The sequence below is a fragment of the Lissotriton vulgaris genome, chromosome 4_1, assembly GCF_964263255.1.
Source record: "Lissotriton vulgaris chromosome 4_1, aLisVul1.2, whole genome shotgun sequence".
Lineage (NCBI taxonomy): Eukaryota > Metazoa > Chordata > Amphibia > Caudata > Salamandridae > Lissotriton > Lissotriton vulgaris.
Genome location: NC_141691.1, coordinates 237522944 through 237539396, shown reverse-complemented (window position 1 = coordinate 237539396; position 16453 = coordinate 237522944). Strand labels below are relative to the sequence as shown.

At 44.5% G+C, this 16453-nt stretch overlaps 1 protein-coding gene across 1 annotated transcript in view; it reads right to left on the bottom strand.

The window, feature by feature from the left end:
• The window catches only part of NRK (Nik related kinase), an 895726-nt gene that overhangs the window by 118347 nt on the left and 760926 nt on the right, over positions 1-16453 (bottom strand). Inside the window, exon 29 of the mRNA XM_086918574.1 lies at positions 11140-11299. Coding sequence (XP_086774700.1) covers positions 11140-11299 — 160 coding nt within the window. The remainder of the gene's footprint in view (positions 1-11139; positions 11300-16453) is intronic.

The window sequence follows — 16453 nt, the reverse complement described above, 5'->3', positions numbered from 1 at the left end:
CTCCCACTTGTCTGGGGTCACACAAAACTAGTGGGAAACCCTTTGTGTGTGTGCTTAGGCAGAGCCTTAGTGATGTGTAAGTGTGGTAGATGACCGCTCCTCCCCCTCATCAAAGTCAGGGAAGCCCCATTCTGCTAACACCTATCCCCACTTTTTCTCATTGTCTGGGAGCAAAACTACTAGATATCCCTAGTCATGTGACCCTGGTTACTGACTGCAGGCACCAAATGGCTAGGACAAGAACATGCCATCTTTCTAAAGGAGCAACCACAAAAGATGATGGAAGGAATGCTGAACGTCGCCAAACATTCACCCCAGTACAGAGATGTGGGCCTAATTCAATCACTATTTTGTTCACCATGCCATCTGAAGGGGGCATTTTCCGAATTGTAACTTAACTTCCAACGTTACCAACAAAGACAGTTTTAATTATAATTCTTCAGACACAAAACTCGACATTCCTAACTGTTTCTGTTGGACTTGACACTTTTTGCAGGGTCATCCCAGAACGTTTTGTCTTCTTCCTGGTTTTCTTTGACCTGTTGTTGGTGGTTTTATGACTCTGGGTACTTTATCACTGCTGATCAATGCTAAAGTGCATGTGCCCTCTATGGTAAACTTGGTAAGATTGGTCTACACCGGTTTGGCATATTTAATTTACCCATCAGTCCCTTGTACAGTGGCATCCCAAATACCCAGGGCCTAAATTAAATGCCACTGATGGGCATGCAGGTCTGCTTGCGCCACCCACCAAAGTAACCTTTCACACCTGTCTCAGGCCTCTGCCACTGCAGGGCCTGCACGCACAGTTTACTGCCACTGTGACGTGTCACATAAAGTTATTGCCACGTCTGTAACTCCCCTTTTACTACATATCTATCACCCCTAAGGTAGGCCCTAGCTAGCCCTTTGGGCAAGTTGCAGTGTAGGTAAAAAGTAGGACATGTGCCTTAACAGTGTGGCATGTCCTGGTAGTGACAAACAAGCTAGGTTGGTTTCTCACTGCTGTGAGGCTGCCCTCTCATAGTGATGCATTGGGCATTCCCTAATATGAGCTTCAGTAGTAATTCCTGACATGAGAGGAGTAGAGGGATCAAGTCTGGTATGTTTGGAATAGTGGTGATAAATGCTGCTTATTGGTGTTAGCAGATTATTCCTATTTTAGAAATGCCACTTTTAGAAGTAGGCATTTCTGTGTGCTATGTGTCTTTGTGCCTGCCTGATGTGTATTGATCGTCTGGTTCTGACTGACAGCGGGAGAAGGGGTGTGAATTCTCTCTAGCCAGTCCCTGGAAGGGGTTGAGGTATGTCCTGCCATGGTTGGGTGACTCAGCCCAAGGCGTAATAGGCCCGGTCTGCATTTGGAGTGGCGGGAGGAGTAGCACCTGCACCTGAATAGGGCTGTAAGGGCCTTCCACGATTATGGTTATCCCCCCTCTGGCGTGTCTGGAGCCAGGGCTTACACTTTGAATGGGGAGTGTTGTGCACTGTAATTATATTTTTTTAGTGCTCCCAGAACTGGTTTAAAATGGGCTCAGGGTCCTGTGCCAGGGCAGAACAAAGACTTTTTGTGCTATAAGTACTGAGGCTGTGACCCCATGTCTGTTGAACTGAGCTTGCTTGGAACTTCAAGAACTGAGGAGGGAACACTGTGTGGACTGCAGTGTGCCAGGAGGAACCACCATTTGGGACTGAACCGCTGCCCACTGGGTGGCTGCAAGGACTTCCACTCTGCTGAGTGACCCGGTATGCTCTCAGTGCCAAGGAGCTTTTGTTTTGGGGCACGCTGTGAGGTCGGGTATGCACTCACCCAGAGCGCATGGTGGGCCCATCCAACTGTATGTTTGTCCCAAGACCAAGAGGTGGGCTCAACCCTCCACACGGTGAGCGCTGAGCATGCCCTTTCTGGGGGGTGCAAAGACTGAAGACCAGACGGAGACTTCGCTCCATATTCCATGGCCGCGAGAAGCTGCCCGAAGTCAAGCAGATGAAGCCTGGTTGTGGGAGGGGCCTCTAGCCATGAGTGGACGAGCAAGGGAGGTCCTGCATTAGAGGAGAGTCAATGAAGGCCGTGGCCAAACTGTACCGCGTACCACGAAGCAAGGGTGAAGGGAGTCGTCGCTTTTGTGCTCCTTGGCCCGTCGAGGCCTGATCCGAGTCTCCCTGTGGACTAACAGAGAGTCAACCCTCGTAAAGAGGAAGGGAGAAATGAGGACGGCACCGCGAGTCGGCGGGCAATCCCCAAAGTGAATCCGCACATTTGATTGACCTGTAAGACCCTAATAAAGTGGCGCTGCATGTACCCAGGCTGCTGTAAATTAAATGCCACTGCAGTACTAATTGTGCTACCCACTTAAATCGCCCTTCAAACATATCTATGGATTGCCATTGCAGCCTGTGTGTGCAGTTTCAAACTGCTACTTTGGCCTGGCAGTATAAACCTTTTGCCAGGCAAAATGTTGCTTTTTAATACATGTAAGTCACCACTAGAATAGGCCCTAAACAGCCTATAGGGTATGGTGCAGTGCATTTAAAAAGTTGGACAAGTACTTTTAAGTTTTACATGTCCTAGAAGTGAAAAACTCTTACATTTGTTTTTCACTCCTACAAGTCTACCTCTCTAATGGGATAATATTGGGTTACCTTTCGTAAGTGATAACTTACAAATGGAAACTGTTAGAAATGGGGTTTCTGGTTGGTTAGTGCATCCACCTAAGCCAGGCTGGAACCACCACTCTAGTCAGGGCAAGGGAGTTACACACTGAAGATAACCCCTGCTAACCTTCTTGGTAGGTTGGAAGAGTAGCTAGGTTTAACCCAGAGGCAATGTGTAAAGCGTTTAAGCAACACACTCAGACAGCAGCGACACACTGGGCACACCACAAAAGAAACTCCACACAAGGTCATACAAAAATAGCCTTTGTATTAGCAATAAAAACACATTAGAACACAATCACATACAATACACTGTGCCACCAGGCACTCGTCATGACTTCACAGGGATTGCATAAATCACTAGGCCAATTGGGCCATTGTCATAATACATCACTTTTAGGGTGACAAGTAACTACTGGTAGGAATACACGGTGCATAATACATTATGAAAACATCATAATCATCAGTGTACCTTAGTACACACTAGTAGTGTGCACACGTTAGGAACGTTGTTAGCGAGCCATGTGCACATCAAGAGGTGTAATACCTTGAACCTGGCTACGTTGTTGCCGATTTCGCTTGAGACAGATGATGATAGTGAAGAGCAACACGATTGTTTTCTAAGAACCGAAGAAGAGACGAAAGGGAGAATAGACTTGAGAGATACTCCTCTTCCTGACTGTGATGATGCTTTGTGGGTTGATGGTTCGTGTTTTAAATTACCAAATGGTGATACGACTGCAGCATATGCTGTGACGACTTTGCATACGGTTGTTGAAGCTGCACGTATCCCACATAACTCTGCACAAGCAGCTGAATTGATTGCACTTACGAGAGCATGTGTGTTTGTGAAAGGAAAACGAGTGAATGTGTACACGGATAGTCAGTATGCGTTTGGTGTGGCTCATAGCTTTGGGGGTAGTAGCGTGACCGTGGATTTATGACATCGCATGGGACGAAGATACAACATGGACAACTGGTGAATGAACTCCTTGAATCTCTTACGTTACCTTTGCAAGTAGCGATTGTGAAATGCAGTGCCCATAAAAAGGTTACGGATGACGTTGGTCATGGTAATGCGTTTGCGGATGAAGTTGCGAAAGAGACTGCTAGGAATATGATGAGTCGAATGTGTGTTGCGGGTCCGGCGAGATGGGTTCCAGAGAAGAGGATGTGTGAAGACACCATTGAGAGCGTGAAAACTATTCAGAGTGAGGTCACAGAGAAAGAGTTGAATGAATGGAGAGAGACTAAGGGTAGATTGGATTCGAATGGTTGTTGGACTGACTTGTCTGAACATCAGAGATGGTTGTTGCCTAACGCGTATGTGCTTCCGGTTGTTACAATGGCTCATGGAATGGCACATATTAGTGTGAAAGGGATTTGTAAGTTGTTGGCTCCGGTTTGGCAGAATGTGGGAATCCCCAAATGCGCAGAGAATTTGGTCAAGAACTGTATGGTGTGTTTGATGCATAATCCTGGTAAGGGAACCCCAACACCAGCTGGTCATTTTGCTCCTCCTACGTATCCGTTCGAGGCTTTGCAGCTAGATTTTATCCATATGGAGAGATGCAACAACTTGAAATATGTGTTAGTGGTTGTCTCTTTTTCTAGATGGGTAGAAGCTTACCCCCTTAAGGACAATACTGCTTTGTCCACAGCGAAGGCTTTGATAAAGGAATTTTTCCCGAGGTTTGGAATGCCGAGAATTATTTGGAGTGATAACGGAAGTGAATTTGTGGGTCAAGTTATGAAGAGGGTGTGTGAGGGCCTCGGGATTAGGCAGAAGTTCCACGCTGCAAATCACCCCCAATCAGCTGGTTTAGTCGAGTGCTACAATGGCACCCTTAAGTTGAAATTGGCCAAAGTTCAAGAAAGCACTGGTTTGCAATGGCCAGATGCCCTGCCATTAGCACTTTTGTCCACCCGAATGACTGTGCATTCACAAATGGGTTTGAGTCCGTATGAAGTTGTGTTTGGTCGCCCGGCGAATATTTGGGGCGTACCAAGACAGACGAGGTTCAGTGACCTCGAGTATCCTGTTTTGCTTGATTATTTGCGTGAACTGACAACTAAAATGAGTGTTTTACGCCAACAGGTACATGACAGTCTTCCACAAGCTACAGAGGATCCAGGGCACTCTATCGAACCTGGCTCTTGGGCCTTTGTTCGGAATTTTCAGCGGACGAAGAACGAGCAGCCCCGCTGGACTGGGCCCTACCAGGTGCTTTTGTCTACGAGATCTGCGGTCCGAGTGCGAGGGAAACGAAACTGGATCCACGGCTCGCATACCAAAAAGGCACCTTTGCCTTACGACAAGTAGGTCCAAGAGGGTTTTGCGAACCCTGAAACAGAAGTAGTGCCACGATTTGTACCGTTCAGCGATGCTCGGCTGACTGGAACTAGCTCAGAGAAAGAGAGCGATTAATTTTACAAGCATCAGTACCTCCTGCAGAGCGATTGGACACTACAGAGCCTCACCTTTTGTTCACTGATCAAGAACTATCTGGAAAAGATCGCTACAATCTGAGATCGAGAATTATGGACAAATAAATTATTAATAAAGTTGATTTTTTTTTACTGTTTGCAGGTTAACTCTCCACCAGGGATCTACTCATTTTTGTTTTTCTTGAACTGCCGTCCGGTTCTCGCTGCTAGGGTCGCGGTTGCTACCAGTCTTGGGAGTGCAAGCCTGAGACACTAGGTTGAGGGTTCTGTTGGCGAGGCAGCCTTCCTGGGTTCAGCAGAGGCACTCTCAAGCAGAATCAACCAACCACCGCGGGCAGCACATTTAGTTTAGGATGGATTTCTTTGAGTTGGAGAGACCTGTACAGACATTGACTTTTAGAAAAAGAATATGCAAAATAATGTCGAAGAAATGCTTTTTGATACCATGCTTGTTTTTGCTATCGAGTTTCGTAACATTCATAGCTGGTTATGTAGCATTTGTTTTTAAAATGACTTCTAATTCCACTGTGCAACCTACACCTTCACCTACTATTTCTTCTCATTCTTTCCATCCTTTGCCCGAACATGAGGTAGTCAGACGTTTGGAATTTTCTAACAATTCCTTCATTCAACTTTTGCACCAGCACCAGTTAGTGATCAATATAACGAACTGCTGGATTTGTGGTTTGATGCCTCATACAACCCATAAGGGTATTCCTTATTTAGTTTTGCCCTTCAGTTTAAATGGTTCGATTCGAGCTTACAGAACCATGTTTATCTATGCCCATAGTGTCTACCCCCTACGTTCACCGAAAGACAATCCGAAGAATAGTGCTTTAGCTAAAGGCATAGTCGACATGATTAAAGGGACTAATGCAGTTGAGACTATTCCGAAAGATGAGAGGCAACCATATAGTGGTTGGAACGTCACTGGATATGGAGTTAGTCTGAGTGTTAACCAGCGAGCGAAAAGTCCTCCACCGATCTGGATAGTGCCCCATAAGGGCTACTATTGTCTGCAGGGCAACGGTAAGAATCCGAAGGCTCAGTTAGGGAAGAGTGTTTGTGCTGAGACTTACGTGTTTGCGTCTCAGTCTTCCCCAGCGTTCTTAGCTGCTAAGGGTACCTACTTTGTTTGCTATGACAAAGCGTACACATGGTTGCCCCCCCGACTTCTCTGGCACATGTTTTGTTTCCTTTCTGTCACCTCCCACTTTTACAGCTGCGGCAGATTACCACAAGACGAGAGTTGCTAGAGGTGTCTTCAGCCAAGAAGACACTGCAGGACAAGAATTGGGAGATTTCTTCAAGGGTTTTCTGTCGTTTTGGGGACCTATGGCTAAAAGTAGGAATATTCGACAGCTAACGAGAGTGGTTGAGTCCACCATAGTTGAAACTGCCGGTGCCCTTGGTAACTTGACTGCTGAGCTCCAGTCAGATAGACTTATGACACTTCAGAATAGAGTTGCCCTTGATGTTATCCTGGCAGATCGAGGTGGAGTCTGTAAATTGATTCAATCAAGCTGCTGTGTTTTCATTCCAGACAATGCTCCATCAGTCTTCCAGGCCATTTCCAAATTGCACAAAATCTCCGATTCTGTCCATTTGGACAAAGGGGATTGGTCTTTGATGGGATGGTTATGGGGATTGGTATAAACTTGGGGTTGGAAGATTTTGATGGTTATTGGAATGGTCTTAGCAGTCCTGTTCATGTTCTGTCTCTGTGTACAGTGTGCTCCTGCTATTTGTGGCCTTTGTGCTACTTTGTGTGTACGGAGACCTGTCCAGAGAGAGATGCTTAGTAATAGGATGATGCTACAGCAGCATATCGATGACCTGATGAATATAGATCCGGATTCAGATTAAAATGGGTTTGGGTTTATTGCCTATGATGGGGCAAAAGGAGGGTCTGTGGTTCCGTGGTTCCGAATTAGGTTCAATAGTTCCGAACCCAATTTATAAAGATCGTTGGAAATGGACCATTTTGGTGTCAGCAGACCGCAAATGGCGAGTGTAGCGTGTCTGTGTGTTTTTGTATGAATCGATATAGGAGAACACTCTATATTCAAGGATTTAGTCTGAACCTCCGGGTTCCATTTTGTATGCGGCAGCCATTTTGTGTGGTTGCCCTAACATAGGCCCGATGACTGCGGCCGAGAAAATCCTTGGGACACGTACGCCTTAGCTGACTTCTGGGTGACCTGGCCGAACTGACTCCTTGCCTGGGGTGGATCCCGCGGAGCCAGTTCCTTGTTCAGCAGCTGGTCTGATAAAGATCAAAGGGCAGGACGTGCCCGAGTTTATGGTACACCGTTCCCACCTCTCTATCTCCTCCCCATCTGTTTCTGCCTTTCCTTTACAACATGTTCATCGATCTGGGTTGAAGGGTTTACGATGGGTTTGTCCGGCCTGATCGAACAGGAAACCAAGCATGTGCGTGATCGTTTCTGGTGGGCTGGACAACGGAAAATGGGATTGTCTTTGACTGTCGTCATTTGCTACTTTTGAAATGCTACATTGTCATTGGTCAGTTTATATGCACCAAATGTAAATTGTAATGCTGCCTGAGGCATGATTTTCGGCATAAAAGACCGAGCTCCATTTATCGAGGGTGTGCAGTCTCTGACGAACTACCCGTGTGTACTTCGTAGATCTCTGTCCCTGGTTTCAACGAATAAACTTTGGTCTTTGACGTCATCAAGAAGTATCCCGTGTCTCTGTTTGCCAAGACAGGGGAACTCGAAGGTTTCAGGCGTTCCCCCTGACGCCGCTGGGTTCGAAAAACCCGGTCCTTCAAAGGAGAGGGGTGAGAACACAGGGATGGAGGGGGCCGCAAGAGCAACACAAGACACACATGCAGGGTGAGAGCAGCACAGGACACAGGGTGAGACCAGCACAGGACACAGTGTGAGAGCAGCATAGGACACACATGGGGTGAGGACAGAACAAGACACACATGTGGGGAGGATAGCACAAGACACACATGAGGTGAGAGCAGCACAAGGCACACACTGGGCGAGAGCAGCACAAGACACACAGGGTGAGAGCAGCACAAGACACACAGGGTGAGAGCAGCACAAAACACACACAGGGTGAGAGCAGCACAAAACACACAAAGGGTGAGAGCAGCACAAAAAGCACACAGGATGAGAGCAGCACAAGACACACACAGGGTGAGAGTAGCACAAGACACACACAGGGTGAGAGTAGCACAAGACACACACAGGGTGAGAGCAGTACAGGACACACACAGGTGGAGAAGTGTGGCTCAATGGTTAGAGCGGCAAACCCTGATGCAGAAGTCTGGATCGGGACCAGGGTTCAATTCCCTGCCTCGGCGGGTCTTGGGCTCAAAATTCCACGGACCTGATAATTCTCGCCTCGGTGCCTATTCCAATCATGGAGTCCCACTTTGCAACTCTGGGCAATAGCTTGCTTAATCTCCACAAAGGCCACCACAACGCTAAGGATGCCTGGCCTCCACCTTGGGGGTGCCAAGGAGTGGACACCTCACAGGGAAAGCCAGGATGGGTTCCACAGCGGTATTCGTGCAAGCGCCTTGAGACCCTTGCGGGTGAGTAGTGCGCTATACAAGTATCAATTTACATTTTACACAGGGTGAAAGCAGCACAGGAAACGCACAGTGTAAGAGCAGCACAAGACATGCACTTGTTTCTAAGGCACCATCCCGATTGCGCTGCTGCATGTTGCATGAACTATAGAGAAAGCAAAAATAAGATGGCCAGCCTATCACACATGCATCAATGTCAGGGGGAATATTCTTTCTCCCCAATATCAGGGGTCCCATGTGCCACTTATTTGGAGGCTCTCGTCCCTCATTTTTAATCCAAGACTGTCCATAATCCTGTTCTGCCCTGCAAATTATGCATTTAACTCAATGCATTTCAAGAATTAGAACCTCTCGGACCAGCATGTCTATCTCAGAGGACCTGCAACTTCAACTAGATAGGATGAAAGTGCAGATCTCTTGTGCAGCGCCAATGAAGGTGTGAGCAGCTCACCCGGCCCTTGTTTGTTTTCTCTTCATCTCTGTCACAGAAGTAAGTCCTGCATTTACAACTGAAAAATCAAACTAAATTACGTAGTTAAAAGAGAGCAGGCTAGGGAGATCTACTCACACCTGACATCAAGTATTTCACGCAATCTGAGCACATTAAATATTAAATGTACAAAAGCAGCATGTGTCAGTGTTCATACAGCGTGCTCGGCTGGCTACTGCATGCAAATGAGATATGCGTCACTGTTTCCCTTATCAGATCTTGAAAATCGGTGGGGCTCTCAAAGTCCAGCGCACACGACACTGAAGCACAGCTAAAGGGTAAAGTATGGCACTGCCTGGGATCGGGTGGGGTTGCACGAGAGAATGCGAGGCTCGGTGCTGCAGACTTCCTCTGAAAGGAAACTGCATGCTGTTGCAAGCCCTAGTGGACAGCTCTGGGCTGCAGATCAGCAGAAAGTACCATCCATAAGTTGGACGGTGGGCGCACCATACACACGCACAACCCTTCGCAGCGCTACTTATTGCCTTGTGTCACAACTGCCCACATGCGTGCTGTGCTAGCTAATAAGTTCCCAAAATCCTGCAGCATCCCTGTTATGCTCCTAAACGAAGCCTCATTCTTTTTTTTTTATAAAGAGTCACTTTGACCTGATAATGACCTATATTATTTGTGGATGCGGTGTACCCTCCATCTGTGCACTAAACGAACAACCACCTCATGGAATAAGTATTTACTGCTCGCCCAAGGTGCTCATAGAGCGTTAACCAATTACAACCTAGAAAGAAAACCTGAAGAAATAAAGTGAAAAACTTGTGTCCCCTAATATTTGCTTCTGTGATATACAGAAATCTTTAGATTTTAAATAAATGTTGGAATTGCTGTGTTTTAACAGAACTTTAGCAATAGGAAGGATTACTTGTAGAGACATAGCCCTTGTAGCCATCAAGTGAATTTTCAAAATGTTTTCAACTACTGCAAAGTGTGAAAAGCGGCTGCAAAATGAAATGAAAAGCGGCCGCGAAATGAAATGAAAAGCGGCCAGGAAATGCTCTCTGCATTGCGGGGGCGGGGGCGCATTCCTTTGAAGTGTGAAGCAGGGGGCGGGGGAGCGGATCCCTTTGAAGTCTGGAGCAGGGGAGGCTCGAGCATATGGGGTGTAAAAAAAAGTCTTCGGAGTGGCATTACGCAGAGGGGGCGGGGGAGGAAAGTAGCATATGGGGATAGGGTGTAAGTGAGGGGGAGCAGAAGCCTTTGATGGTGTTGTGCGAGGCCAAGCACGCGCCTGGGGAAGCTTCATGCTCCAGTGCCCAACATGCATCGCAGGAAATCCGGCTGGTTTCAAGAGACTTTGGATCAGATGTAATAGGTTTCGAGTAATTAAAATTACTCGACCTAAAAAGAAAGTAAAAGCAAGGCAGAAGCATTTTTCCATCTATGAAACCCAGGATCTGGAGAAACATATCCATATCCATCAGGACTGGCCTAATGCTGCTCCAATTTTAGAAAGAGTTAAAGACTCACCTCTTTAAAGAACTTTAAATGATATTGCATTAACCATTCACAACCTTGCTACCTCTCCTATCACTCGTTGACTTTATGCTAGTCTTTGTCCCTGTACAACGCTCCTATGCCTTTTGAGTAGATTAATACAATAGAAATATCTTATATATATTTAAAATGATGTTGCTGTTTAGAGACCCTCCTAAAACAGAAGGAGTCCGGCCACAACCTCATTCCTTCTGACAACCACCTCAAACCCCTTTCTCAGAGAGGTTGGGAGCTTGACAGTCACTGGTAAAGGCCATGGATTGAAGTCCATGGTTCATCTTATATAGTGCACATACATGATAGGATTACAAAGAGAACACAACACAATCATCATACGTGTTACTAGAGACATAGAACAAACTACTTCAATGCAAGGGATACAGACAGTTGCTGTTGTTTGTAAGCATCAATGAATGCCGCATTCTGTGATGACACTTTGGAATCAGTTGTATCTAGTTTCACATACCCACAGAAGCCGGCATTTCGCCCCATTGCAAAATAGTCTCCTTTGTGAAGTGTCCATAGGTGTCAATGTAGACTCCTTCGTCCTCATACGTGAGCAGAAGTTCCACCCCATTGGTGTTTGGCAGAATAATAATTGCATGCGGATGAATATTCCCGTGGATCTGAAAACACATTTCATTGAGATTAGAAATGAATCTGCACATTGTCTGAAGGCATCAATCTAGCAGGGTTTAAATGCCATTATACAGAAAATGCAAAACAATTGTGTCTGGCTGGCTGACAAAAATGGAATAAATGCATTTCAACACAACTGCTGAGTGATGCAGTTTTATATCAGCCACAACAAAATATATATTTTTTTCTCCCACTGATATTTATAAACGTAGATTCTCTTGTCAAAAACGCAGAGGTGCTTAACACACAAATTAAAGTTTTTTAAGCTATAGGACACACAAGATATATTTCGAATGACAGAGAAATAAATTTCATCCAAAACATCTGTATCGACATTGATATCGATATGAATTTCCTACCCTCAACATAAAATAATTTGATTCACGTTTACAGGTCATGCCGATAGTTCCCAGAACAAGGCGATAGACCCATCTTAGTATCACGGCATGTGGTTTCAGGCCAAGCAATCTTCCTGCTTCAAAAATAAACAATTGTAAGCTTATTCTTTTGGAAAGTTACTCATTTTATTTGACTCACAGTAATCTTTGGCATATGAGCGCAAGCCAAAAGAAGCTGTAGGTTTCTACTCTTTGGTCAACCGTATACCAACAAAATGTGCTCCCAGAGACTCCTACAATAGAACACGGCTACACAATGTAGGGATGGTGATAGATGGTAAGTGTCAGAAATGCCAGGTGCAGGTTAGCATATTTCTGCACTCTATTTTAATGTGTGTGGAAAGCTAAGTCTTCTGGGAAGAGATGGCGTTAAGCTGGCAGCTATCCTTCGATCTGGTATCTCCGCGATGCCGCTTCCAAAAGATCTTGAATTGACTCGATACAGCTTGATGCTATATTGCCAATTGCTCAATTGCTAAGGGAGAGAGTGCAGGAAAATGGGAAAATCCATCATGAGCTACTACAGCAAAAGTGGAACAAGTGAATAGACTGGTGTAAGGCAGAGAATTTATGGTCTGGACATTCATAGGTGCTCTCCTGATTGATTCTATCTCCCCGAGTAAAACACTATCTACAACAAAACTTGGGCTGTGAGTTGGCATAAGAACTATGCTCAATTAGCCACTGTTATGTATGGAGTGGGCTCTTCAGACCTGTTATGCATTTGCAACCGGTAGGATGACAGTGATCATGTAAAATGTTATGTCCATTTGATGTCACAGAAAAAATCAATATCGTTGACTAAAGTATTACATCAAAAATATTGTTTACCACAATATTGTGGTCTTATACTTAAAATAGTAAGTACAAAAATATCAGGGGGAAAAAAGTGCTGACACTAATATCGTCCAATAATCAACCAAATTATCGAATTTTTATTATAAACTAGCTTACCCATTGTGCGTTGCTGCGATCTCAGAAGAAAGGAAATTTAAGGAAACTTGTTATGATAACATTCAATTTACATTGTGTCATTTTTATTGAAACTGATTCATTTTAATATGGAAAACATTTTAAAGTGTTGTTTTAATTCTATTTATTTATTCGAGTGTTTGTGGATACATGGTATTTTTTGTTTTTCCGTCTGGTGCGTACACAAATAAATCAGAAGGTTTTCGGACGCGTGAGCTGGCCTCATACCGTTGTCCATATGAGAAGCACGGATTCTCCAAATCTAGTCCACACACTTGCAGCGAATGTCCTTGTGCTTTGTTGATGGTCATTGCAAAAGCAAGTCACATCGGAAACTGTAAACGTTCAGTATTGGAAAGATTATGAGGGCCCTGGGGGGCCGGAGGGCCGATATTTAACAAATAGTTTCTTTTTTTTTTTGCCAGAAACCTTTGCGGGAGTGTACTCAACAACTTTTAACAAATTCTAATTATTATTATTTTTTTTTTGCCAGAAACCTTCGCAGGAGTGTACTCAATAACTTCCCAAAGTTTCATGCCGAGCAGATGAACGGTGTAGTAATGGATAAAGGACAAACAGACAGAAATACTTTCGTTTTTATATATATAGATAGAGTTTAAAGGAGTAAATGTATGTTAATATATAATTTTAATAAAATGAATATTAAATATTTTTCCTTAATATATAATACTATATATAAATATATACTTATATAAACACGCAAACACATATATATGTGTTTATATTTATACACATATATAGTGTTGCTTTCGTCACTTATTAACAACAGAACGGCACTCAGGTTGATGCTCCAGATTGTTTTATGTCGAAATTCTATATTTCAGCAAGTACGGCAGATCACCTGATGCCGTAATGCTCTTCTGCCGTTCTTGCTGAAATATGGAAATTTGAAATAAAACAATCTGGAGCATCACGCGGAGTGCCGTTCGGTTGTTAATAAGCGACTGAAGTAACGTTATGTAAATACGCTTGGACGCGGGCAATCTACGAGCACCCACTGATGATTAAGTAGCACATCAGCTATACGCCGAGACCTGTTGGTATATTTATATAGGAGATAGGTGCACTTATGGGAGACGCACCTTGATGCAATGAAGTGATCAAGGCGGAGGCTTCCGCCGAAACGCGTCTGTAAGCAGCTTTTGGAAAATAAATGTAACTTGAGTCGAACTCACGGTGTCAGTGCCATCCTTGATTTTAAGGAACGCGGCTTGGTAACCAATATATATATATATATATATATATATATATATATATATATATATATATATATATATATATATATATATATATATATATATATATATATATATATATATATATATATATATATATATATACATACATATATATATATATATATATATATATATATATATATATATATATATATATATATATATATATCCCAATTGCTCTTGCAGTAGGAAAGCAATCGACGGCAGGTAGGTTATTTACCATTTATTTGCAAGTCAGAGGTGATTGAACATCCATCTTTTCATATTGTCTGCCAACGCGTTTCGATGCTGTCTGCATCTTCTTCTTGGGCAATGATGCAATGTGGTGTGTTAAAAGTCCTGCAGTCCCACATATCAGCTGCCATTTGTAAAGTAACTGCTTCCGCTTTGTAGCATAATTGCTCGCAATGAGCTCTGGGACCTGTAGTGTTTAACCCACAGTGGGTTTCGAAATGTCATCCTCATTAAAACAACTGCGTCGTGGTAATTGTAATCCACTGCGATAAAAGGCACTTCAGTGTTACCACAACGCGGTTGTTTTAATGAGGTCCCAGAGCTCATTGCGAGCATTTACGCTACAAAGCAGAAGCAGTTACTTTACAAAAGGCAGCTGATATGTGGGACCACGAGACTTTTAACACACCGCATTGCATCATTGCCCAAGAAGAAGATGCAGACAGCATCGAAGCGCGTTGACAGACAATATGAAATGATGGATGTTCAATCACCCCTAACTTGCAAATAAATGATAAATAACCTACCTGCCGTCGAGTGCTTTCCTACTGCAAGAGCAATTGGGATACACAAATCGTGAGGGGAGAACCGCCGAAGTTTGAAGGTAGGAGCCGCTGGAGTAGGGGCCGCAATGACAAGGACTACCAGGTCAAAAGACGGGGCGGCAGGATGCTACACTAACGGAGGTGCAAGTAAAATCCAGGGCACACTGAAGTGCCTTTTATCGCAGTGGATTACAATTACCACAACGCGGTTGTTTTAATGAGGATGACATTGCGGAACCCACTGTGGGTTAAACACTACAGGTTCCAGAGCTCATTGCGAGCAATTACGCTACAAAGCGGAAGCAGTTACTTTACAAAAGGCAGCTGATATGTGGGACCGCAGAACTTTTAACACACCACATTGCATCATTGCCCAAAAAGAAGATGCAGATAGCATCGAAACGCATTGGTAGACAATATAAAATGATGGATGTTCAATCACCTCTGACTTGCAAATAAATGGTAAATAACCTACCTGTCGTCGAGTGCTTTCCTACTGCAAGAGCAATTGGGATACAAAAATAATGCGCGACAGCTTCGTCGTGAGGGGAGCACCGCCGAAGATTGAAGGTAGGAGCCGCTGGAGTGGGGGGCCGCAATGACAAGGACTACCATGTCAAAAGACGGGGCGGCTGGATGCTACACTAACGGAGGTGCAAGTACAATCCAGGGCACACTGAAGTGCCTTTTATCGCAGTGGATTACAATTACCACGACGCGGTTGTTTTAATGAGGATGACATTGCTGAACCCACTGTGGGTTAAACACTACAGGTTCCAGAGCTCATTGCGAGCAATTACGCTACAAAGCGGAAGCTGGTTACTTTACAAAAGGCAGCTGATATGTGGGACCGCAGAACTTTTAACACACCGCATTGCATCTTTGCCCAAGAAGAAGCTGCAGACAGCATCGAAACGCGGTGGCAGACAATATGAAATGATGGATGTTCAATCACCTCTGACTCGCAAATTAAGGGTAAATAACCTACCTGCCGTCTAGTGCTTTCCTACTGCAAGAGCAATTGGGATACACACACATATATATATATATATATATATATAAGTATACATATGTTTGTTCTTCATCAAACGCCCTGATGCTTTGGGAGGGCACTCGCCAGCAGCCCTGCCATCCGGCTCCACTCAGAACTCTTCTCCGCATACCAAATCAATGAATCCAGGCCTGACGCATTTCAATGCACTTGGCATCTTCATCAGAGGCTCGCAAAATTTTCACAGGAAACGCTCTCTTTTCCGTTTATTGTCCGTATGTTCCCTCTTTCTATGTTTCCTTTATTAGGTTTTGCTTCGTACAGACTTGGAGCATACTGGGATATGTAGTTCTCTTTGACGAGCAGTTCATCTTCCCTAAGGGGGCTCCTGTTAAAAATTTGAAATCAAATGCAAATCTTCTTCCTTTGTAGGATTTTGGATGTTGGGAAGAGTTACAATAATTTCGGGTAGGTGCTCTGTATGCGGAAGGAAAGGTTTCCCTCAACAGCCTCTCTGCTTGCTTTGACCGAGATGGTGCCTCCTCCCTATGACCAGACCGCTGTGCAAGTTATGTTGTTCACCAAATGCCCTGATGCTTCCGGAGGGCACTCGCCAGCAGCCCTGCCATCCGACCTTCACTTAGAACTCTTCTCCGCATACCAAATCAATTAATCCAGGCCTAACGCGTTTCAATGCACTTGGCATCTTCATCAGAGGCTGTATCAGTCTTGCAGCGCGCCC